Source organism: Carcharhinus amblyrhynchos, chromosome 16 (assembly GCF_965287045.1).
Source record: "Carcharhinus amblyrhynchos chromosome 16, sCarAmb.v2.hapA, whole genome shotgun sequence".
Classification (NCBI taxonomy): Eukaryota; Metazoa; Chordata; class Chondrichthyes; order Carcharhiniformes; family Carcharhinidae; genus Carcharhinus; species Carcharhinus amblyrhynchos.
The window spans coordinates 17,701,497-17,727,733 of NC_137339.1; the positions used below are offsets into that span (position 1 = coordinate 17,701,497).

The 26,237-nt window shown below is 41.9% G+C and overlaps 1 protein-coding gene across 2 annotated transcripts in view; it reads left to right on the plus strand.

Annotated features, from left to right (window-relative positions):
• The first annotated feature begins 855 nt into the window (after positions 1–855).
• LOC145353865 (myosin regulatory light polypeptide 9) overlaps positions 856–26,237 on the plus strand; it is a 28,769-nt gene continuing 3,387 nt past the window's right edge. The window contains exons 1-3 of one of the 2 annotated variants that reach the window (XM_080204769.1): positions 856–1,013; positions 19,670–19,870; positions 20,370–20,531. In XM_080204769.1, coding sequence (XP_080060895.1) covers positions 19,687–19,870; positions 20,370–20,531 — 346 coding nt within the window. In that variant the 5' untranslated portion in view covers positions 856–1,013; positions 19,670–19,686. Of the gene's footprint in view, positions 1,014–8,460; positions 8,586–19,669; positions 19,871–20,369; positions 20,532–26,237 lie in introns of those variants that run through there. The other variant, XM_080204768.1, reaches the window with a different exon arrangement.

Consider the following 26,237-nt stretch of genomic DNA (forward strand, 5'->3'; position numbering starts at 1 on the left):
TCAGCCCATCAAGTATGCATCAACAACAATCTCACCACAGGCACCAACAACAATCTCACCGCAGGCTCTATCCCCATATATTTACCCCACTAGCCATGCATCATGAGACACTAAGCAGCAATTTAACATGGCCAATGCATTAATGTGGTTGACTCTTAACTGCCCTTTGAAATGGCTTAGCAAACCACTCAGTTCAAAGGGCAATTAGGGATGAGCAATAAATGCTGACTCAGCCAGTGACACCCACATTCCATGAAGGAATTTTTTAAAAGTGCTGATTTTATCTCTTTAACCTTGGAGTGAGTGCTGCAGTTAATTGATACAGTTTGCAAACTCTAGCTGAAACCTTTGTGCTTAATTCAGAATATGAAAAAAATAATTGTTTCATCAACCTAACAGAGCTATTCTGCGGATAAAGTTACTGAGCAGCAAGCGAAGTCATTTTAATCATTTTTGCCGTACAATCATTCCACATAGCTTGTTAAACCAAATGTGGATCATTTTGATCAAATATTTTAAAAATGAAGGGAGGTTGGGGTGTAGCAGTATGGTAACTGTGCAAAACAGTGCTCATTTGCTAAAATGTCCTTTCAATCGCATACTGTACCTGTTCTGCATTATTAAACCTGCACTTTATCGAGTTTCACAACAAAAAAATCGCTGATGAGTTATTCTAAAGCACTTCTGTCAAATACACGTTGAACTGCAGCAATGTTATAATGGTTAGTGGCTTGTCAAATTGAGAGAGCAAGCTGGCTCAGATGGCGTTTGATCGCTTCTGCTGTAATGCTGCCGGAAGGGCGGAAACATTGTTCCCCTTTCGGTTAACTCACAACCCACTAAATTAGTCATCACTGTTAACCTACGGCTGACTGAGAGATTGTGGGCTGTAATAGAAAGATTGAGAGGGGAATTCGGTCCTGTGCGCTGTTCAGTGGAGGCGAAATTGCAGCCGATTGTTTTTTGAGCAAGGCTTGTTGTTTGAAGTTCCAGCAGACTGATTGACCCATTCAGTAAGTCGATAGGAGCTCAATGCTGTGTAATGTGTGCTTTACCATTCTGTGTGCGTGCGGATCAGTTTCCAGGCTCCATTCAATGGGAGGGCCGGGGGATTCTGTTTATTTAACAACTTGTGAGCTCTAACCCAATCAGACGACGTTACTCTGGATTTTGGGAATATCATATTTTAGTTGGAACGTCTAGTCTGAATTGCACAAGGTAACCTTGAGAATGAGAGAGGAGCAGGCTGATTTTAATTCAAAATTGAAAGCTTATTTAGTAAAGGACGGCTTGAACGTGTAATAAGAGGCAGCACGGTTAGCACTGCTGCCTCATAGCTCCAGGGACCTGGGTTTGATTCCCGGCTTGGGTCACTGACACCAAAGGGCACAAATTTAAGGCAGCGCAGTGATTAGCACTGCCGCCTCACAGTGCCAGCGACCGATATTCGATTCCTGGCGTGGGTCACTGTCTGCATGTTCTCCCTGTGTCTGTGTGGGTTTCCTCCAGGGGCTCTGGCTTCCTCTTACAGTCCAAAAGACGTGTTGGTTAGACGTGTTGATTAGACGCATTGGCCATGCTAAATTCTCCCTCTGTGTACCTGAACAGGCACTGGAATGTGGCAACTAGGTGATTTTTCACAGTAATTTCAGTGTAGTGTTAATGTAAGACTACTTGTGACAGTAATAAAACAAACTTTAAACATTTGCTGTCAAGAAAGGCCGAATCTTAGCATTCTCCCGACATGTTTTCTGAATATTTCCATTCCTTAAATGGAATCATTTTCCTACCAGTGTCATATGATTTATATATATTTAAATTTAAACCATTCACTTCGCACAGGGGAAGAGAAATTCATATTCCCTTAACTGGTATTTTTAAACCTTTCAGTCCAATGTGAGTTTGAACTTAATATATTATAATTAAAAACTTGTCTGTTATCAGCTTTAATATTGTACTATTAACCCTGCACATAAAGTAAGCATAATTTATATTTTAATTTAAATTCTTCCAAATTTGGAAATGAGCAATTTGGAAATTCAGAAACTTTTCATGTCAGTGTGTTGGTATCCTACTAACATATGATTTGTATAATCAAAATTGGCATCTGATTGCATACTTAGGATGTACTTAAGATACACAGCCCAGTAATTTGCTATTTGACCCAATTACTCCTTGTCAGCATTTATGCTCTGCTTGAGCCCTCTCTCACCCTTCCCATTTAACTCTATCAGCATAACCATATCTTCTCCCTCATATGCCATCTTGTTTCTCCTCATAGAATCCCTACAGTGAAGAAGGAGGCCATTCAGCCTGCACCGACAACAACCCCACCCAGGCCCTATGCCTGTAACCCCATGTATTTACCCTGCAAGTCCCCCTGACACTAAAGGACCATTTAGCATGGCCAATCAATCTAACTCGCACATCTTTGGGGAATGTGCAAACTCCACACAGGCAGTCACTTGAGGCCAGGACCCTGTGAGGCAATAGTGCTAACCACTGTGCCATCATGCTGCCCTAATCTATTCATTTCAATGGTGGCAAGTTCCACATTCTCACTATTTTCCTCATAAAGAAGTTTCTTGGTTGATCAACAAACTGACTATAAAACATTTTCCTCAGCCAATGGAAATCTTTAAAAGTCAAGATCAATACAGCATGTAAATAATCATGATAAACTTTGATTTAAAAAAGGAAGTATCACTGCTGAAAGACTTTATTGATGGCCCTTGCAACCAAAACATATCCTGAGGAGTTAGCACCAGACATAACTTCTCATTCACAATCCAAAGATTAAGAAATGCAATTTAAGAACTGCCAACATTTTGGTTACAAAAAGTTTGAATAGCACATGCTCTCTCAGTTGTCTGAATTAGAGGTTATTTAACAGATGGTCATCTGTGAACGCATCCTGTTTGAAGGGGAAATGGGAGAGGTGAATTACCAAAATATATCGGTTTCCGTCAATGAATATAAACAAAAAGTAGCTTTTAGGTAAGAGCTGTGATTATTCTGAATGTATGAGATCGAGAGGTCATAGATATCAATGGTAAATAATTAAACGTTTTCCCACTTTCCAGGCCCAATATTACCCATTAAGCCTGGTTAGATGTAACATGAGTCAGATCGAGCAGTGGTTCCCAACCTGTGGTTCGCAGACCACTGTTGATCTGCGAGAGTACTGCAGGTGGTTGATGGGAAAAATATATTATTGCGTGTACCTCGTATGTATCGTAATCAATGTTACATTACTCCAAAGATGTGTGCAGGTTAGGTTGATTGGCCATGCTAATAAATAGCCCCTTAGTGTCAGGGGGTCTACAGGACAAATACTTTGGGTTAAGGGATAAGACCTAGATGGGATTGTGATCGCTGCAGGCTCGATGGCCCAAAATGGCCTACTTCTATACTGCAGGGATTCTATGATTTGCAATCGAATTGATTGATCAAAATATGTAGGGAGTTAGTGGAGTTTGGGCCAACACAGTGGCATTGTTACAAGCATAAAAGCAGTGGCTCCGTTAGCAACATCCATTCACTGCAACATCCAGAGGGAGATGTTAGCTGCAAAGAAAATGCTTGCTGATCTCATGACCATTTTGCAAGAAGTGGGTTAAGCCGTTAATTTTAGCAAGGCCTTTCCGCTGAATTTGCAAATATTTCCAGCTCTATTTGGTGAGGTGGGCAGTGATCATCATCGACTTTCTGCATATTTCTGCATACCAGGGTCCAATGGTTCTCCTGAGGAAAGGCATTCTTGTGTCTTTTTGAGTTGCATGATGAAGTGCTTTTGTTTACTTAACTCAGTTTGAACTGTCATAGCGCTTTTCAGTGGCTTGTCAAATGAGCTTATATGGTAGACGTTTTTTATCACTTACAATCTGAGCCCTTCAGGCAAACATAGTGTCAGTTTTTCATGTGCAGGACAAAATATAAATGATGATCAGCAAAATAGAGATGTGGGCCGATTGACTTGAGCAGCCAAATTACAATTCATTTGCCAATCTGTCAGATACAGATCAAATGCAGCTTCCAACTAGTGTGAACCATGATATCAGAGAGCACCGGCAAAATTTGAAAAGAGCATTGGGAGTATTTTCCTGTTACCGACACAAAGTTTAAAGTTCAACAAAGTCCCTTTGCGAGCCTTGCTTCTTCCCAGCTGCTGTCAGACTTTTGAATGGACCTACCTCGCATTAAGTTGATCTTTCTCTACACCCTAGTTATGACTGTAACACTACTTTCTGCACTCTCTCATTTCCTTCTCTATGAACAGTATGTCTTGTCTGTATAATACGCAAGGAACATTACTTTTCACTGTATGTTAATACATATGACAATAATAAATCAAACCAAATGAATGATGACCTTCCCGCATGCCTGACCTCGTGGGAGCAAAACAGCTTTATGGAACTGTCCTGTGACAATTCACAGAATCGTAGAATCCTACAGTGCAGAAGGAGGCCATTTGGCCCATTGAGTCTGCACCAAACACCGTCCCACCCAGGCCTATCCCCATAACCCCATGCATTTACCCTAGCTAGTCCCCCTGATATTATGAGGCAATTTAGCATGGCCAATCCGCCTAATCTGCACATCTTTGGAGTATGGGAGGTGCAGAGGGACCTCGGGGTCCTTGTGCATGAGTCGCAAAAACCCAGCCTGCAGGTGGTCAGGAAGGCAAATGGGATGCTGGCCTTCATAGCGAGGGGGATTGAATATAAAAGTAGGGAGGTCTTGCTGCGGCTGTATAGGGCATTGGTGAGGCCGCAGCTGGAGTACTGTGTGCAGTTTTGGTCGCCGTACTTACGCAAGGATATTTTGGCCTTGGAGGGAGTGCAGAGGAGGTTTACTAGGCTGATACCGGAGTTGAGGGGGTTGAGCTATGAGGAGAGGCTGAATAAACTAGGCTTGTACTCGTTAGAGTTTAGAAGAATGAGGGGAGATCTCACTGAGACGTATAAGGTGATGAATGGGATGGATAGGATAGAGGTGGAGAGACTCTTCCCGCTCAGAAAGGACAGTAGGTCTAGGGGGCACAGCCTCAAGATAAAGGGGGGGGGGGCGGTTTAGAACAGAGTTGAGGAGGAACTTCTTCACTCAAAGGGTGGTGAATCTCTGGAATTCTCTGCCCGTTGAGGTGGTGGAGGCTGCCTCGCTAAATATTTTTAAGACGCGGGTTGATGGGTTTTTGATAAGCGAGGGGATTAAGGGTTATGGGGAGAGGGCGGGAATGTGGAACTGAGCCACGACAGATCAGCCATGATCTTATTGAATGGCGGGGCAGGTTCAAAGGGCTAGATGGCCTACTCCTGCTCCTATTTCTTATGTTCTTATATAAACCGGAGCATCTGGAGGAAACCCATGCAGACACAGGGAGAATGTGCATACTCCACACAAACGGTGACCCAAGGTGGGAATCGAAACCGGGTCCCTGGCGCTGTGAGGCAGTAGTGCTGACCACTGTGCCACTGTGCTGCCCACAGCTGGATTTACAGCTTTACAGCTGGATTTTTCTCAGAAGTACCTGACCGACAATATTTGGCTTAAACTTGCTTCAGGGTACCCTGAACCATCTGACAAGGCAGTAAAGTTTCTGATGCCTTTACCCATCACCTGCCTTTGTGAAACTGGATTTTCAGGGCTTGTTATATTGAAGATGAAATGTGGAAATAAACTTAACATTGAACTAGATCTCTAATTGGGGCTGTCATCCCTGCAACCTGATCTCCAGCATTTGACGTCTGCAAAACAGTATCAGCCTTCTCCTTAGATAAGCATTGTCTGTTTCCACTGGTAGGTCTATAGCAGGTAAATGTGCCGTGACAAGTGCAATGAATTTGTGCTTGCATCATGAGCTATTAGAATTGCTGCATTTTTAATACCCCATTGATATATACATTTTACTCTCATGAGCCATAAGCAACGTAAAAAAAAGTTTTAAAATGTTGCCTGCAAAATCTTTTGATGACAATCTAGTGGTCCGCATAAAGGAAAAAGTCAGGAACCACTGAGGTTGGAATTAACTATCCAACAGAATAGTTAATTCCAACCTCGAGAAGAATCCAGTCGGTTGCATTTCTGACATTAACTCCATGTTAACCCAACACCAGATATTGAAATCAAAATGTGCTGTCTGTATTGCTACTTAAATTGCCATAGCCCTATCATAAAGTATGAACCAGGGAGAGAGACAAAAACATACCTACCATGTGCACAGCAGACCTGCAAAGTTTACTAATTTCCTTTCGCTCTTTCTTTATTTTAATTGTGAATTTCCTTGCTAATCAGGAAGTTGATGTGTAGAAAACACGCAGAGCGGGCTGACAAACTAGCAAATGTGATCATTGGAAAATAGATGCATGTAATAGATCAAGGGCAACTCATTGTAGCTTGAATCAACAATAGGCTTTATTGCCAAATAAAGAATAATATATATACAAGGTCAGACAGAATTACAATGTGACTGCTCTACTTGACTCTCTGGGCTCCAACTGCGAATCCCTCCTCGATACGCACACTCCAACCAATTGGCTCAGCTGCCAGCCGGGACGATCCATAAGGTCCTCACCAATGACATGACCCTCGGAAAATGCCCTCTTCTTAAAGAGCCACATTATTACAGCTAAGTGGCATGTTATTGTGTTTTACTTACCTTCTCTGTAATGATGTGAGGATGTATTTCTATTGCATCACTCTGAATATGATGCAACTACTCCGGAGGTCAGAGGACAGTATACTCGTACCTTCCTTATCATCTCATACATAAAGTACTTTTTAATCTTTATAAAATATTTTACCTGGCTTTTTGATCGCAAGTATTTTCACACTTACACAGAATAATGTTTTAGTGCCTTTTTTCATGCAAAGAGAATTTAGTTCAGCTTTTCAGCATTCATTCACAGGTTCAGTCATCAGTGATCCACTTAATATTTCCAATTCACTTAATTTATTTTGAAATGGAAAAGGAAAGGTTTTTGCTACTTATTATAGTTTTAATAAGACATGGAATCATGAGGAAAGGACCATGGGCCTTACTACTGATGCAAAATGGGGAGATAAAACGTTAACTTTATTTATTAGTCACAAGGTGGCTTAAATTAACACTGCAATTAAGCTACTGTGAAAATCCCCTAGCCGCCACACTCCAATACCTGTTTGAGTACATTAAGAGAGAATTTAGCATGGCCAATGCACCTAGCCAGTACATATTTTGGATTGTGGGAGGAAACTCACGCAAACATGGGGAGAACATGAAGATTCTGCACAGACAGTGAACCAAGCTGGGAATTGAACCTGGGTCCCTAGCACTGTGAGGCAGCAATGCTACTACTGTGCCGCCCCAGGGGTAAGTGTTGCATCTCCTGTGTTCATATGGGAAGGGGAAGTAATTGAGGAATGGTATAGTTATAAAAGCAAATCTCTAATGTAGGGACATGTTCAGCACAACTTTGTGGGCTGAAGGGCCTGTATTGTGCTGTAGTTTTTCTGTGTTTCTAATGGATTAGGGTGTTGCAGAGGGAACGGTCCCTTCAGAATGCTGAACCATAGAATCCCTACAGTGCAGAAGGAGGCCTATCGACCCATTGAGTCTGCACTGACTCTCCGAAGAACAACTCGGGCTCTCTCCTCTGTCTTATCCCTGTAACCCTGTGCGTTTACTATGGCTAATTCTCCTAACTTACACATCTTGGGACACTTAAGGGGGCAATTTAGCAGAGCCAATCCACCTAACCTGCACATGTGGGAGAAAACTGAAGCACCTGGAGGAAACCCATGTAGACACGGGGAGAATGTGTAAACTCCACACCAACAGTTGGAACCAGACTGTGCCAATGTGGTGCCCTGGTGGGAAAGGAAAAGAGGAAGGAAGGTGAGTTTGATGATGACAAAATTCTGGAAATACTGATCCACTGAATGCCAAGGCTGATATAATAAAGGGTGAATCCTGTTGTGGATCTGGGAGGGAGGGGAAGAGATTAGAGTAGAAATGTGGGAATAGGGACTGAACCAGTTGAGAGCCACGTCAGCCATGGTGGAGAAGAATCCTTGGGTGAGGGAAAGGAAGATGCATTGGAATAAGTGGTACATAAGATGGCAACATCAAAACATAAGTGACTGGAGATGTGACAAGGATGCCAGTATTTATTTCAGATATCCAGAATCCACACGTTAGTTTGCTTTTATAACCATACCATATCCTTTTAAAGCAAATAAGATATGTTGGTATTGTATTAGTCTGTGAAACATAACTGTCTCTGTGGTACATTTCTACGTTACATGTGCCTCACTGAATAGTTTCAACTATATAAGGCATCTTATCTGTTTGTGTGGATTTCCTTGTGCTAATATGCCAAAATCCATTGTACAACAAGCTATTGGCAGCAATCCAGTCAGCATTTTATTGCCTTGTATGGACAAATGCCTGGAATGGGAGGGGAGGGAACTTAAACAGCTGTCACTAGACATTGGATGGTGTGAACACATGACCTGTACATCAGCTTAGGCAGAGCAAATACTGGCTTGGCTCTGACACTTTATACTGAAGAAAATTCTGTATTTCTCATCCTTTTTGAATAGAGGTAAGATTTATATATATATGTATAGAATCTATGCATACAGTTGTAAATTATTAGCACATAAGACTTTATTGCCATTGTAGTGAATCGGGAGAATGTTTAACTTTAGGAACTATACTCTTCTTGTGTCAGTTTGCCAAAAATGCAACTTTAGATGAAGCAATACCAAAGTTAACTTCACAGGACAGCTCATAGCCTAAGAAAAGGACACAGCAGCAAAGATACATATAGAGAGCTGGATAGAGAAATAAAATGGCAGAAGTTAAATGTTTTTGCTACACCGTTAGATAATTGATTCACAGTTTAAAAATGCTTAGAAAACCATTGATTGCTTTTGCCCAAGGTTTAGACGGACACATGATTGAGAAGTTTGAACATCTTTTACAACTGTTCGCCGGTATAAACTGTACATTAATTCATATCAAAGCTATTGGTTATTAACATCTGCTTTTCAGTCTATCGTAATCTATTTGTTTTGGAGAAGATTTCCTCTCTTTACATGTTGACTACAAAAGGAAGATTTCTCTTAAAGCAAAATTGTTAACACATTTCTGACCATGCTAGAAACTATTACCAAAAGATCCTCCCTCCATTGTTGACAAGATGTTTATTGACTTTTGAAGGCTGCAGGGAAAAATAACTAAAGATTATTAATGGTCTTTGACATGTTGTCAACCTCTACTGTTTAAATACTGGAAAACCTTAGTATGTAATCCCATGAGTCTTCTCCATGCAGTCAGTAATCACTACATTCTTCTGGATATATAAAAAAAAAACTGCACATTTGACAATGATTACAGCAATGTTATCTCGAGGCACCGGTCTGGTAATCAGTTTAAAGCCAGAGACTATTGCTTGCATTCCTGAGCTTCCAAGCAGCATAAAGACTTAATTGCAAAGAATGGCTAGCTTGTTAACTGAACTGTGAACTCGTGGGTAAACATGACCGGGACGGTTTGCAAACTGGATAAACAAGGTTTCAAAGTGCCAAATAAGTCTAAAAACTTTTCTGGATCTGATTTAAAACCATGCTAACTTCATTCCTACATGGCGATCTGAGCAAAGATTCAGATGAGAATGCTGGCTGCACAAAATGGAGTAAGTGGGATTTGGTTTCAAATGCTTCCATCAGAATAACAACAACAACAACTTACATGATGGACATGATTGTTGCTTCAGAGCAATTAGACTTCAATGTTCTGCAATTTAAAAGATTCCACATATAACTGGAAAGATGTCGCACCACAGTCTTCTTTCCTTCCAAACTCCCATATTTTTCTACGAGAGCAAAATATTGTGGATGCTGGAAATCTGAAATCCAAACAGAAAATGCCATCAACACTCAACAGTTTAGGCAGCGTCCATGGAAACAGAGACAGAGTTAACCTTCCAAATTGATGACCTTTCCTCAGAAGTCAAATTTTCTTCCCTTTGAAAGCACTCAACGGTGCTAAGCTACAGATGTCAGCCATCTCAAGTACTTTACCTAAGTGACCATTCCCAATGTGCGAAGCTAATGAGCATCGCCAGGATATTAAGCCAAACCAATCCTGATGTCCATGCAAACCCTACAGCACAAGACATTTTGTAGCATTTACCGCTGCCTCTCAGCACCAGGGACCTGAGTTTGATTCCTGGCTTGGGTCACTGTCTGTGGGGAGTCTACATGTCCTCCCCATGTCTGCGTGGGTTTCCTCCAGTTGCCCTGGTATCCTCCCACAGTCCAAAAGATGTGCTGATGCAATTTTCTTACCAGGGATTATCTCAGATTGAGCTTGGCTGTCTTTAATTTTAGCATTTTATTTGACCCTAATCTGAGACTCTGATCCTACAATTTCTCCATTTCAAAGGCCAGGTTCTCCCAATTCTATAACATCACCCAAATCTGTTTCTGCCTTGAGCCAACTGTTACCAAAATTTTCACATGAGTCTTTGTCACCTGGAGATCTGAAGGTTTCAGTCAATCCTTTACCGGCCTATTATTCTCCACCGTCCATCAGCTCATATAAAACTCTCAAACAAGACCGACTCTGACTTGCTTGCTACCCCAGTGCTTGTTAATCTACATTGACTCTTGATTCATAAACGCTTCCAATATGTGTATTCAGATCATTCAGTTTCCGCCATCCATATCTCAATAATCTGCTCCAGCATTATAACCCCTGAGAACACTGTGTTCTTTCAACTCCATCCCTTATACATTCCCCACTCTTTTGCCCATATTTGGTGGTTGCACAGTTATATTAATGTGAATTATTGTTGTTGCTCATGTATCAATTCAGATTTCCCAAATTTTGTGGTGACACAAATTGGCATCAGTTAAGATATGTAGCTTGTTCTTTTTTCATTTGAGTAGCAAGAGCTTGATGGGATGGCATACAATGCAAGAGAATGTGAAGTTATCCACTTTGGTAGGAAGAACAGAAATGCAGAGTATTTCATAAGTGGGGAGAGACTGGGAAGTGTTGATGAACAAAAGGAAACCTTTTGTTCATGAATCACTAAAAGCTAACATGTGGGTGCAGCAAGCAATTAGGCAGGCAAATCATATGGTAGCCTTAATTGCACAAAAAATTGAGGACAGGAGGAAGGAAGTCTTGCTGTAATTATACAGAGTCTTGATTGACTCTTGTGTGCAGTTTTGGTCTCCTTACTTGAGAAAAGATATATTGGCCAGAGGAAGCACAACAAAGATTAACCATACTAATCCCTGGGTTGGCCGGATAGTCTTGTCGGGCGAGATTGAGGAAACTGGGCCCCCATTCTCTGGAGTTTAGAAGAATGAGAGGTAATCTTGTTAATGTGTAAAAAATCTTTACAGGGCTCAACGGGGTAAATGCAGGAAGGATGTGTCGCCTGGATGGTGGTCCAGTACCACCATTCAGGATAGGTGAATGCCCATTTAGGGCCTAGAAAAGGAGGAATTTCTTCAGTTGGGAGGTGGTAGATCTTTGGAATGCTCTACCCAGAAGGAAGTGGGTCATTGAATATTTTCAAAGCAGGGGTCAATCGATTTTTAGATACCTCCAAAGTATAGGGGAATAGTGTAGGAAGATGTTCTTGAGGTAGAAGGTCAGCCACGATCCAGTTAAAATACTGAGCAGGCTTGAGGGGACAAATAGCCTACTCCTGATCCAGTGTTCCTATGTTACATAATCCATAATTATCCACTTGACTCTTGCTATGGTTTAATATTGTAATATGAGGTATGTTGGAACTGGGTACATTGTTTGCTTCAGGGACAGCACATGCTGGGACCTTTCCAGGAAAGAGTAAATAAACCACTTTCGGCAACACCAGTGATAGTTACAACGGTTGTTATAAGTTCACCTATGGTAAGGTATAAATATTCTGGTCTTTACAAATGCATGATTTTATTTTGTTCATTAACTACTCTCAGTCATCTTGACCATACAAGTATGAATGGCCTGTGGTGTATGAATGACCTATTTTAATAAACTAGAGTGTTATAAGTCACAAAGAAAAGAAAGATTTCTCATAGCAGCAGAATGTAAAAATGGGGGGGTTATTGCTTTAAGTCAATTCTGCTCAGTTTCCAATCACATGGTCAAAATGAAAATATTCCAATGGCGTAGTGATGATTGGCAAAGAGATGTCTGATGGTGGCATTGCTCTCATATGTCAGCTATGTATCCGAACCCAGGTTTTTGACTTCATTAGAATGAAACAGACACTGAAGGCTGGCACAGGATGAATGAATCTTGATTGTTGCCAAGAAATGTTCCTCGGAGGAAAAGATGTTTTTCAGAAGTTATTTGCATCTACAGAATCATAGAATCCCTACAGTGTGTCCAAATAATGATCCAAATGTTCCTTTAAGCACAGGGTTCATAAACAGAAGATCAGAATTGTGCTTTCTGGCAGCAGAAGTTTAAATGATTAATGCCTGGTCTCATCATGGCTCAATGAGTTAGTCATTGAAAAACTCAGCTAGGCAGGCCATGGAAGTGTTAAATTAGTTCATCTCAGCCTGGATAACAAGGAAGATGCTGATATTGAATTAAAGAGGAGGACAAAGGTTCCCGTTCCTGAACAATGTCGGCTGGTTGCAACCCTTTGTCGTTGCTTGCAGTCTTGGGCAGAGTAGGAGCCATACCTAGCTGTGTTACAACCAGAAAGAGTGCTTTCTATGGTGCATCTGTAAAATTTGGTGAGAGTTATAGCAGACATGCCGAATCACTTTAGCCACCTGTGTAAGTAGAGGCATTGGTGGGCGTAGAGGGACCAGGACCGTTTGGTGGACTGAACCCCGAGAACCCAGAGCTCTCGACTGCTTCCATGTTTCCTGAAGTCGATGACTGTCTCCTTCGTTTTACTGACATTGAATTTTATAGAAAATCTGCTCGTTTTGCTGACATTACTGTTTGTGTGGAGTTTTGCACATTCTCCCGTGTCTGTATGGGTTTTCCTCCCACAGTCCAAAGGTGTGTGGGTTAGATTGATTGGCCATGCTAAATTGACCCTTAGTGTTAGGGGGTTAGCAGGATAAATACGTGGGGTTATGGGAATAGGGTCTGGATGGGATTGTGGTTGGTGTATACTTGGTGGGCCAAATGGCATCCTCCTGCACTGTAGGGATTATATGGTTCTAAGTCAGGCAGCATCAATAAAGCGTGTTAATGTTTCAAGCACAGCTCTTTGCCAAAATTTGTTGTGGACGGCACGATGGCACAGTGCTGAGCACTGCTGCGTCACAGCTCCAGGGACCTGGATTTGATTCCCGGCTTGGGTCACTGTCTGTGTGGAGTCTGCACATTCTCCCCGTGTCTGCGTGGGTTTCCTCCAAGTGCTCCGGTTTCCTCCCACATTCCAATGATGTGCGGGTTAGGTGGATTGGCCATGCTAAATTGTCCCGTAGTATCAGGGAGATTAGGAGGAGAAATATGTGGGGTTATGGAGATGGAGCTTGAGTGGGATTGTGGTCAATGCAGAGTTGATGGGTGGGCCAAATGGTCTTCTTTGACACTGTGTAGATACTATGATCCTATATGAAGTCTTCTAATAATGACCACCAGCAGTGGCACCTGGGTATTTGTATACAATATTGTGGCACTTTGGTGGATGGATTAAATAGAAGGAAATGATTTAAGATAATTAACTATTTTATTTACCACGAGATGATTTTCTAGTTTTGAAGATTTAAATATATTAATGGAAACTAATAATCTAACACCATTATCACAGCTGTTGCGGTTTTTCAGGCAACCAGTACTGCAACTTAAGAACTATAGTTGGAGAAGCTGTTTCAAGGAATGCTTCCGAACGATTCCTTATGTAACACTTATCAACAATGTAAGAATGTGCAGATGTAACTACATCTGGGCACAGCTCCAGTAAAGGTTAGATGCTTAAATAAATCAAGTAACTGAAGTTGACGTATCTGGGCGACACAGTGACTAGCACTGCTGCATCACAGCACCCGGGATGTGGGTTCAATTCCAGCCTCAGGTGACTGTCCACGTTGAGTTTGCACATTCTCCCCATGTCTGTGTGGGATTCCCGTTTCCTCCCACACTCCAAAGATGTGTGGGTTAGCTTGATTAACCATGATAAATTGCCCCTTCATGTCAGGGGCATTAGCAGGGTTAATACATGGAGTTACAGGGATAGGGCATGGGTGAAATTTTTGTTGGTGCAGTCTCAATGGGCTAAATGGTCTCCTTCTACACTGTAGGGATTCTATGATTCTGTAGATGCAAACAACTTCTGAAAAACATCTTTTCCTCTGAGGAACATTTTTTGGCAACAATCAAGATTCATTCATCCTGTGCCAGCCTTCAGTGTCTGTTTCATTCCAATAAAGTCAAAAATCTGGGTTCGGATACACAGCTGACATATGAGAGCAATGCCACCATCAGACATCTCATTGCCAATCATCATTGCACCATTGGAAAGTTTTCATTTTGACCATATAATTGGAAGCTGAGCAGAATTGAAATGGAAATGTCAAAGCATAAAAGCAGTAAAAAAGTTCACACTTGCAGGATGTAAAGAAACTATATGAGAGGAATTTAACGGTTGAGGCTTTGGATGTGTGCACTGGTTGGAGAGCCAGTGGTATTCACTCAGCAGCAACTTCCAAGAGTGTCATCGACATTTATTCCCAATTAGACAGCCCGTTGGCTACCACTGAGGTTCCCAGCTCCACAAGGGGAAATTTCCCACCACATTTTTTCCGATGTGGGGCAGTGTCCCACCTTAGCAATGCTCTGGTGCTGGCAGTGCCACTGGGAGCAGTGGCCACTGCTAGTACTGCAAGGAAGTCTGTGGTTGAAGATTGCTGTTGGAGAAAATTAAATTCCTCATATAATCTTCAGGCAGAAAGACTATCTTCGACTCTTCCTGCCCTGAACTTAATTGAGGAGAGTCAGGAAGACAATAGTGTTTTCACCCTGGGCCTCCCTGTCCCATAATGAGGTCCCTCCACTCCCTTCCAGGGGAACATTAAATTCTGCCCTATTGTTACAAATGAAAGCATATAACCAGCTGATTTTGGTGTGAATATTTCCCATCATTACATGGTATATTGTGACGGACATTGAAATAGATTTGATGGACTGAATGGTCTCCTTCTGTGCTGTAAACATTCGATGATTCTATGACATATTTGGTAAAAAAATGTTCCAATTTGGCTGGAGGATAAGAGAATGTAGTTAATTACTTATTGTATAGAATGTTGTGATCACAGCAAGCCACAATCTGAAACAATAACAAAACGCTGGAACATATTATTTTGCAGTAGGATTAGTTGCTTGCGGGATTATAGTAATTCCTAAGGAGTTGTATCCTGATGATGACTTTGCACAGGAGCGTGCACAAAATAACAAGACTGTTTTTCTGAATCAGTTTGTGGTTTGCCAATGAAGGCCTTGCCGCCTTTTTTCAGATGTGGTTTCACCTGCACCAAGTGCTCACTGATAGCTTGCTTGAGTGGTAGTTCTTCACATGTGAGATCAAACACTGATAGTCGTCAGGATATCCAACTACAGGGTGCATCACAGCCAGATCTGATGTTGTTTTTGCCTGATTTCTGCACAAGTACACTTCCAGCAGTGAATGAATGACTTGGAGCAGAAATTGTGCCCAATTTTGGTTTTATTTTTCCTCCTCCTTAGCCAAGTGATATTGAGACTAATTGAAACATTCTTCTGCCATTCTCATTCAGATCAACTTGCCCAGCGTAGACCAGGCATTAAATATGAGTATATCTAAGTACTAGATCATGTGGTACCCACCAAACTGTCAGGGGAATTCAGAGCGTGTTTATACTAAATTTAGAAAAAAAATTGGAATTTTTGGTAATAACTTCATAGTTTTTTGTTATTGTAAAAGTTGATGCTTAATTTAATTTGGCAAGTGTCATTGTGAGCAGAACATTTGAAATCCGACTTGTCCAGTTTGGGTATTTCAGAATTCAGCTACATTCTGGTTAATTTTTTTATTTCAGTTTGTAATGGACGCCTTCAATCACGAACAATGAAGATAAATTGGGTGAACAAGGGTTTCTTTCTTTCTCTTTTTCTTTCTTTCTGACCGTCTTTTTCTTTCTGGCACAGAGATAGCTGATTAACGTTCGATTCTTCATGACAAGAAAGAAGCTACTCTTTCGAAGTCTCTTATAATGGGAGACAGCTGTAGATTGCAGTGAAACTAATGCTGTAATAAATAATCCCGGCAATTTCATTTGAAACAAATTACTGTTAATGAAATGTGCAATTGAGTATGATTAAAAATGGACCTCATACTCAGGCTCCGGAGCTGTTGCCTCACTTGACATTCACAATGAATGTTCCCCTTTTGCATTTTGAACAGCTTTAAAGGGAGGAGCGGGGGTTGTAAATTTCAATTAACAGTATATAGAAATTTAACAGCAGACTCAGGAAGCTCGTATAACTGACCGAAATGGGCTCAAAGCTGTGTTTATCAGTTCTCTAACTGCTTTTGGCCTACACAGATCAGGGAGTCCCAAGTCCAAGGCGTACTGTTGGGGAGTGACCACAATGCCCAAACTTAGAGTGAAGGGGGGAGTGGCACGGCAGCACAGTGGTTAGCACTGTCTCCTCACCGCACCAGGGACCCGGGTTCGATTCCATGTTTGGGTCACTGTCTGTACGGAGTTTGCACATTCTTCTCATGTCTGTGTGGGTTTCCTATGGGTGCTGCGATTTCCTTCCACAGTCCAAAAGACATGCTGGTTAGGTGCACTTGCCATGCTAAATTCCCCCTCAGTGTAGTTGAACTGTCACCGTAGTGTGGCGACTGGGAGATTTTCACAGTAACTTCATTGCAGCATTAATGAAACCCTACCTGTGACACTAATAAATAGACTTTCAAACAAAGGACCGAAGTACCCTATCTTTGGATAGCTCCTACTTTGACTGCACTTGTGTAAGAAGGATTAAGCTTATCTGGATTGGCATCTCAACATATAGTTTGCTAATACATGGTCCAGAGGTACAAGTGAGGGATAGTAAAGGATAGATGAAGGTTGGACCACATTTCAGTACGGTCACTACTTTCAGAAGAAAAGAAAGAGGAACATACAAAGCACAGAATCATTACATTTTTTCCTCTGGAGAGTTGGGTGAAGAGCATATTTTGCAATAAAATTACAGATCAGCACCAAGTGAAATGGGTTCCCTCCATAACCACTATTCGGAATCAGTTTGAAGAGAGTTTCAAAGTACCAAAGCACTTGAGCGTTGAAGGGCTGGTTGGCGTAATACAGCCCAAATCTTGCTTCTTTCCTGTGCCTTCAAACAACAACTAATTAAAAGCAGAACCAAATTATATGAAGTGTCTGAACTGTTCTATTTCCTGTGGGTTGTTATTTAAAAAAAATTATAAAATTTCCTCAGCAGACCAACTCCAGAAGAAAAAGCAACTGGACTTTAATAAATGGACATGAATTTTAACAAACTTGACGCAAAAGTGGATACCAATCCTCTTGTTATAAATGTTTTACTTTGCCCCCTTCCATTTTCTTATTTTCCCTTCCTCTACTGCATGTGTTAAACTCCTTCCTAGCATTCAATTCCAGAGGCAGTCGTCACCTTTCAGTGCCTCACCTACAATGCCTTTCATGCATGCATAATGAGGGCATGCAACAGCAGGCTAATTGACAGCAGCAGGGAGGCTTTACAAGGAGTCAGACCTGTTCCTGTCTTCATCTGATGCAATGCCAGCAGCTAGATATCACCCTTACAATCTAGAAGCGCAGGAGAACCCTCCCCTCCCTCGGCCAGGGGTGCTTCAGCCAGCTGTGGGGCATCTTCCGCTGTTCCAGCTGACATCAGCAAACTAAGCAGAACCTAGGGATCAAATCTGGAACCCCACCGGGATGTATCACTCACAGACCTCAGCTCAGGGCAACCCAGGAAGCACAAGTGCACAACTAAATGTGTCTCTTGTGACTATTAAAGACTACGGGAAACTGTGTGGAGTCTGCACGTTCTCCCCGTGTCTGCACAGATTTCCTCTGGATGCTCTGGTTTCCTCCCACAGTTCAAAGATGTCAGGTTAGGTGGATTGGCCATAATAAATTGCCCCTTAGTGTCAGGGAGACTAGCTAGGGTAAATGTATGGAGTTATGGGGATAGGGCTTGGGTGGGATTGTGGTCGGTGCAGAGTCAGTGGGCCGAATGGCCGCCTCCTGCACTGTAGAGATTCTATGAAACTGATTATAGAGGAATAGTGCAGCTGTGGCATGGAATTTCAGGCACTAATGGTTATTATAAAACTCTACAAATTCTGGTGATGAAGTAGATAAAGACAGTTGAGTAAATTCTAATATCTTCAAATTGTAAAAATGGAGCATAGAACGTTCTGGTAATGTAACATTAGTCCTCAGAAGGGGATGGCATAGTGGCACAATGGTTAGCACGGCTACCTCAAGCGCCAAGGACCCAGGTTCAATTCCGGCCTAGAGTAACTGTGTACGGATTTTGCATGTTCTCTTTGTGTCTGCGTGGGTTTCCTCCGGGTGCTCTAGTTTCCTTCCACAGTCCAAAGATGTGCAGGTTGGGCTGATTGATTGGCCATGCTAAATTGCCCCTTAGCGGGGGATTAGCAAGGTAAATATCTGGGGTCACAGGGATAGGGCCTGGGTGGGATTGTTGTTGGTGCAGGCTCGATGGGCCAAATGGCCTCTTCAAACACCATTGGGATTCGATAATTCTCAGGATTTGCTTGTACTCATTCATATTGTAATCTGTTTAAACTATGCTAACAAAATGCCAGGAAATAAATTAACCTTTTGACTGGAATCACATATCTGCAGTTCAGTTATGCTGGGGCAAAGGTGACAACTAAAATGTTTTTTTAAGGTACTCTGACTACAAATATTTTAAAAAGTCTGACAACACCAGGTTTTAGTCCAACCTATTTATTTGATAATATACTCACAAGCTTTCGGGGTTAGTCCCTTCGTCAGGTGACGAAGGTCGACCCCGAAAGCTTGTGAGTATATTATCAAATAAATAGGTTGGACTAAAACCTGGTGTTGTCAGACTTTTTACTGTGTTTACGCCAGTCCAACGCCGGCATACCCACATCATGACTACAAATATTTTGCCATGTGTTCAGTTTTCCGAAATCAGTCGGTGACCGACTTAGCTGCAAAAAGGTTTTCTCTTAAAAAAGGGAGCATTTTTCTTTGCCAGCTCAAGAGCTTAGCAATGAATCTGAAATGAAACTGCTTCACTACCTTCAGCAAAACCTTTAGTTTCTGAGGGAAATCAAAAGCTATTTATGGTATTTTGCAATGTCCTGATTTTAATGTGGCGAGTTTCACCTAATCCATGTCGTAGGTTTTGGAGCATTTCCCTAATTAAGAGATTAATCCTAGTAATTACCTTCCGGGGAACGGTGCTGAGAAAAAAGATATGAGCATGTTTAACTCCTTTTATGGGTTCAGTGACTCAGTGGCATTCACAAATCAGCTCTCCTCTCTCTGCCGAACAGGCCCAGACTTGCTAAAGCATGAATCAGATGTGTCTTGCAGCCTGTCTGCTACTTGTGGTGCATTTCTTAAAATAGAGCTTTTAACTTGTGCCCTCTTTATTTAGGCTACTAAGACATCAACATGTCCAGCAAAAGAGCAAAGGCAAAGACCGCAAAGAAGCGCCCTCAGCGTGCAACTTCCAATGTGTTCGCAATGTTTGATCAGTCTCAGATCCAGGAGTTCAAAGAAGCTTTCAACATGATAGACCAAAACCGTGATGGCTTCATTGACAAGGAAGATCTGCACGACATGTTGGCTTCTCTTGGTAACACCATAAAATGTCTACTAAAAATATCCAGAGGAATTATGGCCCACGTTTTTATTAGTCAATCTTTTACATACAATAACTTTTCTTTTAAAAAAAAGAACTTTATGTTCTTAAACTCCAGAATATGAGCATAAAGTATAACCAGTCGTTCAAAATTCTCCTTGCACGTGTTTGTACAACACGCCTTATCATTGTATAAAATAGTGAAACTTAAAGATCAAATATATTTATTTTGGTGTGAATCACAACCACTTCAATGAAGTATAAAATATACAATCACGTGAGACAAATATATTTTTTTCCTCAAATGTTAATGTTTGTTTTTAAAGATAAAAAGACTGTTTTGCTACATTAAGCTGCATATTTTTCACCAATAATGCTGCAAAGCCTCTTAAGAATGACTCAGTCACTACATAATCAGCTACTCTCTATTGTACAGGACATTCTGTGAAACGATGTAGGCAGCTCACTTTCAACTTTGAACCCTTGTGAACAGGAAAAAACCCCACAGACGAGTACCTGGAAGGGATGATGAATGAAGCTCCTGGGCCCATTAACTTCACCATGTTCCTGACCATGTTTGGTGAGAAACTAAACGGCACGGATCCAGAAGACGTCATTCGAAATGCTTTTGCTTGCTTCGATGAAGAAGGAACAGGTAAACAGCTTTTAATAAGAGGCAGTAATCTCCGGAATCTAAGCTAAAAGCACAAAGAGAAAGACGCCCAGTACTGCCAGCAGTTCTGACAGATTTGGATTAGCAAGCATCACAGGGCTGACAGCGGATTGCACACAATTTGATTAATGTTCAGGTTGTATTTTAAGTCCGTTCAGCTGTATAACATTTTACTCATATCGCATTATGACGTTATGACATTTGCTAGATTCACCATGTCTCAAGCTTAGCTGATACGAGAAATTGCTTCAGTTCCACAAAACTGTGACTGTCAGAATACAAAGAGAACAGAGAAAATTACAACACAGGAACAGGCCCTTCAGCCCTCCAAGCCTGCACCGACCATGCTGCCCATCTGAACTGAAAACCCACCTACCCTTCCAGGGACCATATCCTTCTATTCCCATCCTATTCATGTAAAGTCCCTTAAAAGTCATTATCGTATTCGCTTCCACTACCTCCCCCTGGCAGCAAGTTCCAGGCACCCATCATCCTCTGTATAAACAAAAAACTTGCTTCATACATATCTTTTAATAATAACCCAGTAGGTTAGGACTGAATGTCACTGCATTGAAAGCTGTTGAGTTATTCACCCCAGTTCGACGATACTCCAAATTAATTGCCTCCCTGAATTCTGCTACATCGTGTCGACATGATTCAGCAGCTATGCATAATTACAATGATGACTAAATGCTGGAAAGTCCCCACAAGATGCCCTTGATTTAATTTGCCCAGTGTAGACAAAAGAGGGTGGGAGGTGCAGCTAAAGACTTGAGCACGGGAAAGTGCGTGACTAACATACCATGCCCACCTTCATTATGGTAGCAGTTATTGGGTATCCTTATGTCTCACATAAAAAGACAGCACATTTTATTAGCGTATTTAAATTGGGTTGCCACAGTGCATTTGGGAGTCTGATGTAAAATTCACTACTGTCGCGAGTGTTTCTCATGGGTTGGGAAACCTGACAATTAAGTGAAAGTAGGAGCTGCGTCTCCACAAGATTATTGCATTTTCCAGCACTTCTTGAGGGCCAGGAGCCCCATTTGACGACATATGGTCACCCTCAACACTGTTTGTCAACCTCCTCCCTCCAGAACCTCATTTGCTCCATACCTAATTGCAAACTTTGCCCCATTTTCATTTGCCAGCGACCATTCCGAAGAATGAATCCATCCACTGGCCAGGTTGTCAAATTAGCTGGCTGCCATTTGAAATGGCAGAAGAAATGATGATAAAGTTTAATGCTTATTTATTAGTGTCACAAGTAGGCTTGCATTAACACTGCAATGAAGTTGCTGTGCAAATCGCCAAGTCGCCACACTTCAGTGCCTGTTTGGGTACACTGAGGGAGAATTTAGCATGGCCAATGCACCTAAGCAGCACGCCTTTCGGACTGTGGGAGGAAACCCACACAGAGACAAGGAGGATGTGCAGACTTCACACAGACAGTGACCCAAACCAGGAATCGAACTCAGGTCCCTGACGCTGTAAGGCAGCAGTGCTAACCCACTGTGTTCAGCAGGACCTTCACACCACTTTTCCATTCTCAGCTTCTAGAAAATTACCAGACCTTGTGTATTTCCTGTTTGAGATCGAGTCATACACTCTTTACAGATGTTTAAAAATAATACCTTACTAGTTAAAAGGTTTGGAAGCTGTGTTTACTGTGGCAATGAACTGGCAATCAAGTAACTGATTTTTAGAGCTGCGCACTGGAGACACAGATTGTCTGAAAACCTATTGAATTAAACCTGCAATGTTACCGTAGATTAATTCAATATGGTATCCTTTGTGATTGAGTTATTTATTTAAGCCTCCTGAACTGTGCTCCTAGATGCACAAATTACGTGCATTAACTGAATTGTTCAGAAAATGTGGAATTACTAATACACTTTTGCTTACCCTACTTCTAACACAAGTGTATGGCATGGGCTCCCTGGTCTCTATAGAAAATCACCAAATTTCTATCACTCCTACTCTCTGTTTTTAACCTACCCCAGAAGTCATTGTCTACTGGTATTTTCTTCTGCAGTCTGTTTTTTACTTTATAGCGCACATCATCATTGGAAAGTTTATCTTAATATTTGCATGGGATTCTTCAGAGGGTGTTAACATATTTGGGAATCCTTATCAAAAATAATTAAAGACTACAGCTGAATATAAATGCATAAAAATTTGCTGTTTTGTGGAAGTGTTGCTATCATCCAAATCATTCAGATTTTAAAATTCTAATGGTTTGGATATTATTAATTTAATTGTGGTGTATCCCCATTCATCCAATTTTAATTCTTACAGGGCATGTAGATGTTGCTGACTAGACCAGCATTTACTGCCAATCCTTAGTTGTCCTTGAAAAGGTGGTGATGAGTCACCTTCTTGAACCATTGCATTCCATATTGTGTAGGTACACCCACAATGCTGTCAGGAAGGAGAATTCAGAATTTTGACCCAGTGAAAGTGAAGGGACGGCGATTTAGTTCCAAATCAGGATGGCTTGAAGCAGATGTGCAGGTGGTGGTGTTCCTTTGCATGTGCTGCCTTTTGACCTTCTAGATTATAGAGGTCATGGGTTTGGAAGGGGCTGTTGAAGGAGTCTTAGTGAGTTGCTGCAATGCATATTGTTGATTGTGCACACGGCTGCTACTGTGTATCAGTGGTGGAGGGAATGAGTGATGAAAGTAGTGGGTAGAGTGCCTATCAAGCTCTTGTAGCTACAGTATTTATGTGACTCATCCAGTTCAGTTATTGATCAATAATCACCACCCCGCCCACCCCCCCAGAAGTTACTTGTGATGATGGTAATGCCATTAAAATTGAGACATGATGGTTAGATTCTTTGTTTTTGTTGTTGGGGATGGTCATTTCCTGGCACGTCTGTGGCATGAGTGTAACTTGATACTTGTCGGCCCAAGTCTGGACATCGTCTGGTTCTTGCTACATTTGGAGATGGATTCCTTCTCAACATTGTGCAGTTATCAGTGAACATCCCCAGTTCTGACCTTGTGATGGAAGAAAAGTCATTGATGAAGCAGCTGAAGACGTTTGAGCGAGGGCATTACCCTGAGGAACTCTTGTGGTGATGTCCTGGGACTGAGATGACTGATCACCAACAATCACAATCATATTCCTTTGTGCTAGTTATGACAGTGGAGTGTTTTCCCATTGATTCCCATTGAATCCAGTTTTGCTTGGGTTCTTTAATGACACACTCGGTCAAATGCTGACTTGATGTCAAGGGCTGTCACTCTCGCCTCACCTCTTCAACTGAGCTCTCTTTTCCATGTTTGGACCAAAACTGTAATGAGGTCAAGAGCTGAGTGGCCCTGGTGAAACCCAAACTGAGCATCAATGAGCAGGATATTGCTGAGTAGGTGATGCTTGATTGCACTATCGATGACACTTTCAATAACTTTACTAAATGATCAAAAGGAGACAGAATTGACCAGGTTGGATCCATCCTGCTTTTTGTGAACAGGATGTTCCTGGGAAATTTTCCACCTTGCTGGTTAGACGCCAGTGTCGTAGCTGTATTGGAACAGCTTGAGTACTATTGCTGGAATGTTGTCAGGGTCCAGTATCCAGTGCCTTCAGTCAGTTCTTAATATCATATGGAGTGAATTGAATTGGCTGAAGACAGGCATCCATGATGCTGAGGACCTTGGTTGAGATGGATTATCCACTTGATGCTTCTGGCTGGAGATTGTTGCAACTGACTCATCTTTGGCATGGATGCGCTGGGCTCCCCTGTTATTAAGGATGGGGTTATTTGTGGAGCCTCCTCCTCCATTGGTTGTTTAATTGTCCACCAACATTCATGATTGGATGTGGCAGGACTGTAGAACTTTGATCTGCTGATTGTGGGGTTGCTTAGCTCTGGCTATCGCATGCTGCTTCTGCTCTTTGGTATGCAAATTGTCACAGCTTCGCCAGCTTGACACTTCATTTTTAGGTATGCCTGGTGCTACTCCTGATATTCCCTCCTGCACCATCCATTGAACCAGGGATGATCCCTGAATTGGTGGCAATGGTATAGTGAGGGATGTGCTGGGCCATGAGGCTACAGCCAGTGGTTGAATTCAATTATGCTGCTGCCGATAGCATCTTATGAATGCCCAGCTTTGAGTTACTAGATCTGTTCAAAATCTATCCCATTTAGCATGGTGGCAGTGCCACACAACCCGTGGCGGGTATCCTCAATATGAAGTCAGGACAATGGTTGGGATTTTACAGCCTCGTTCTGGTGAGACCAGAATTTCCCACCTGATGTCCATGGAGATTTCCCTTGTCGGACCCTCGCCCGCGCCGATTCCATGGCGGGCGAGGTGGTAGAGTTCCGACCTGTATCCCCACAAGAATTATATGGATGATCCCACGTGCTGTGCTATTCAGCCGGTAATGTATTTCTACATAAACAGGATTGAGTAAAAGCAGTACAGCCCCTTGTTTTCTGTGCAACTAAATATGCATCACCTAGTTCTGCTGCTGCTTTGTTTTGTCTGTTGAGGTTACATTCAGTAGGAAGAAACATTGTACCAACAATCTGTGAATCATAGGAAAAAGTGAAAGGAGTAGTGCATTTGTAAGCTCAGAACTATGGTCACATCATCAGCCCTGAAAAGAGAATGTGTATTAACACAGTCGAGGAGTACAGGCTGCTTTTCTGATACGAGAAGGGAGTATTCATAAAGTTGTTTCAACTGAAATGAAATAAAGAACGTGCATTTATGTGGTGCCTATCACTACCTCATAACATCTCAAATCATTCTAAAGCCGAATAAATATTTCTCTGAAGTGCGTTCACTTTTGTAATCCAATTTTTGCAGCACAAAATCTCAAACTGATTTCACTATCAGTGATACCTTCAATATCCTTACTGATGATCGAAAGTGGACTGAAGGGGGCGATAATTGGCCAGGTTGGATTTGTCCTTTTTGTGGACAGGACATACCTGGGAAACTTCCACATTGTTGGGTTGTGTGGTTAGCATTGCTGCCTCACAGTGCCAGGGACCTGTGTTCAATTCCTGATTTGGGTCACTGTCTATTTTGGATACTGCATGTTCTCCCCCTGTCTGTGTGGATTTCCTCCGGATGCTGCAGATTTCTCCCACAGCCCAAAAGACATGCTGGTTAGGTGCACTGGCCATGATAAGTTGCCCCTTAATGTCTAGGGATGTTTAGGTTAGAGGGATTACTGAGGTAAATATGTGGGGTTAGGGGATAGAGTCCAGTGGGGATTGTGGTTGGTGCAGACTCAATGGGCCGAATGGCCTCCTTCTGCACTGTTGGGATTCTATGAACTTCATTGCAGTGTTAATGTAAGCTTACTTGTGACAATAATAAATAAATACCAGCACCTCGAATCCAGCTACTTGAAAGCTGGCAATGTCCATTTTTGTAATGGAGAATGTTATTGTTTGAACCACTGCACACTGCTTCCTGCCTGCTTGATGAATGCTTGCCCCAGTGAATGCCCACAAAGAAAATAATAAATCGATGAGTAAAACAATTTGAATAGCCCAGCATTTTAGAAATGGTGCATTGGGTCGGGCACCGTGCAGGTCGACTCCCAGTCTGGATACGTTCCAGCTTAGATATAACAACCAGGAATGTATCATTGCTTTTGATTCTCATTGGCAACATGCCCTCAAAATATAAGAAAGCCAGCCACAAACTGCTGATTGAA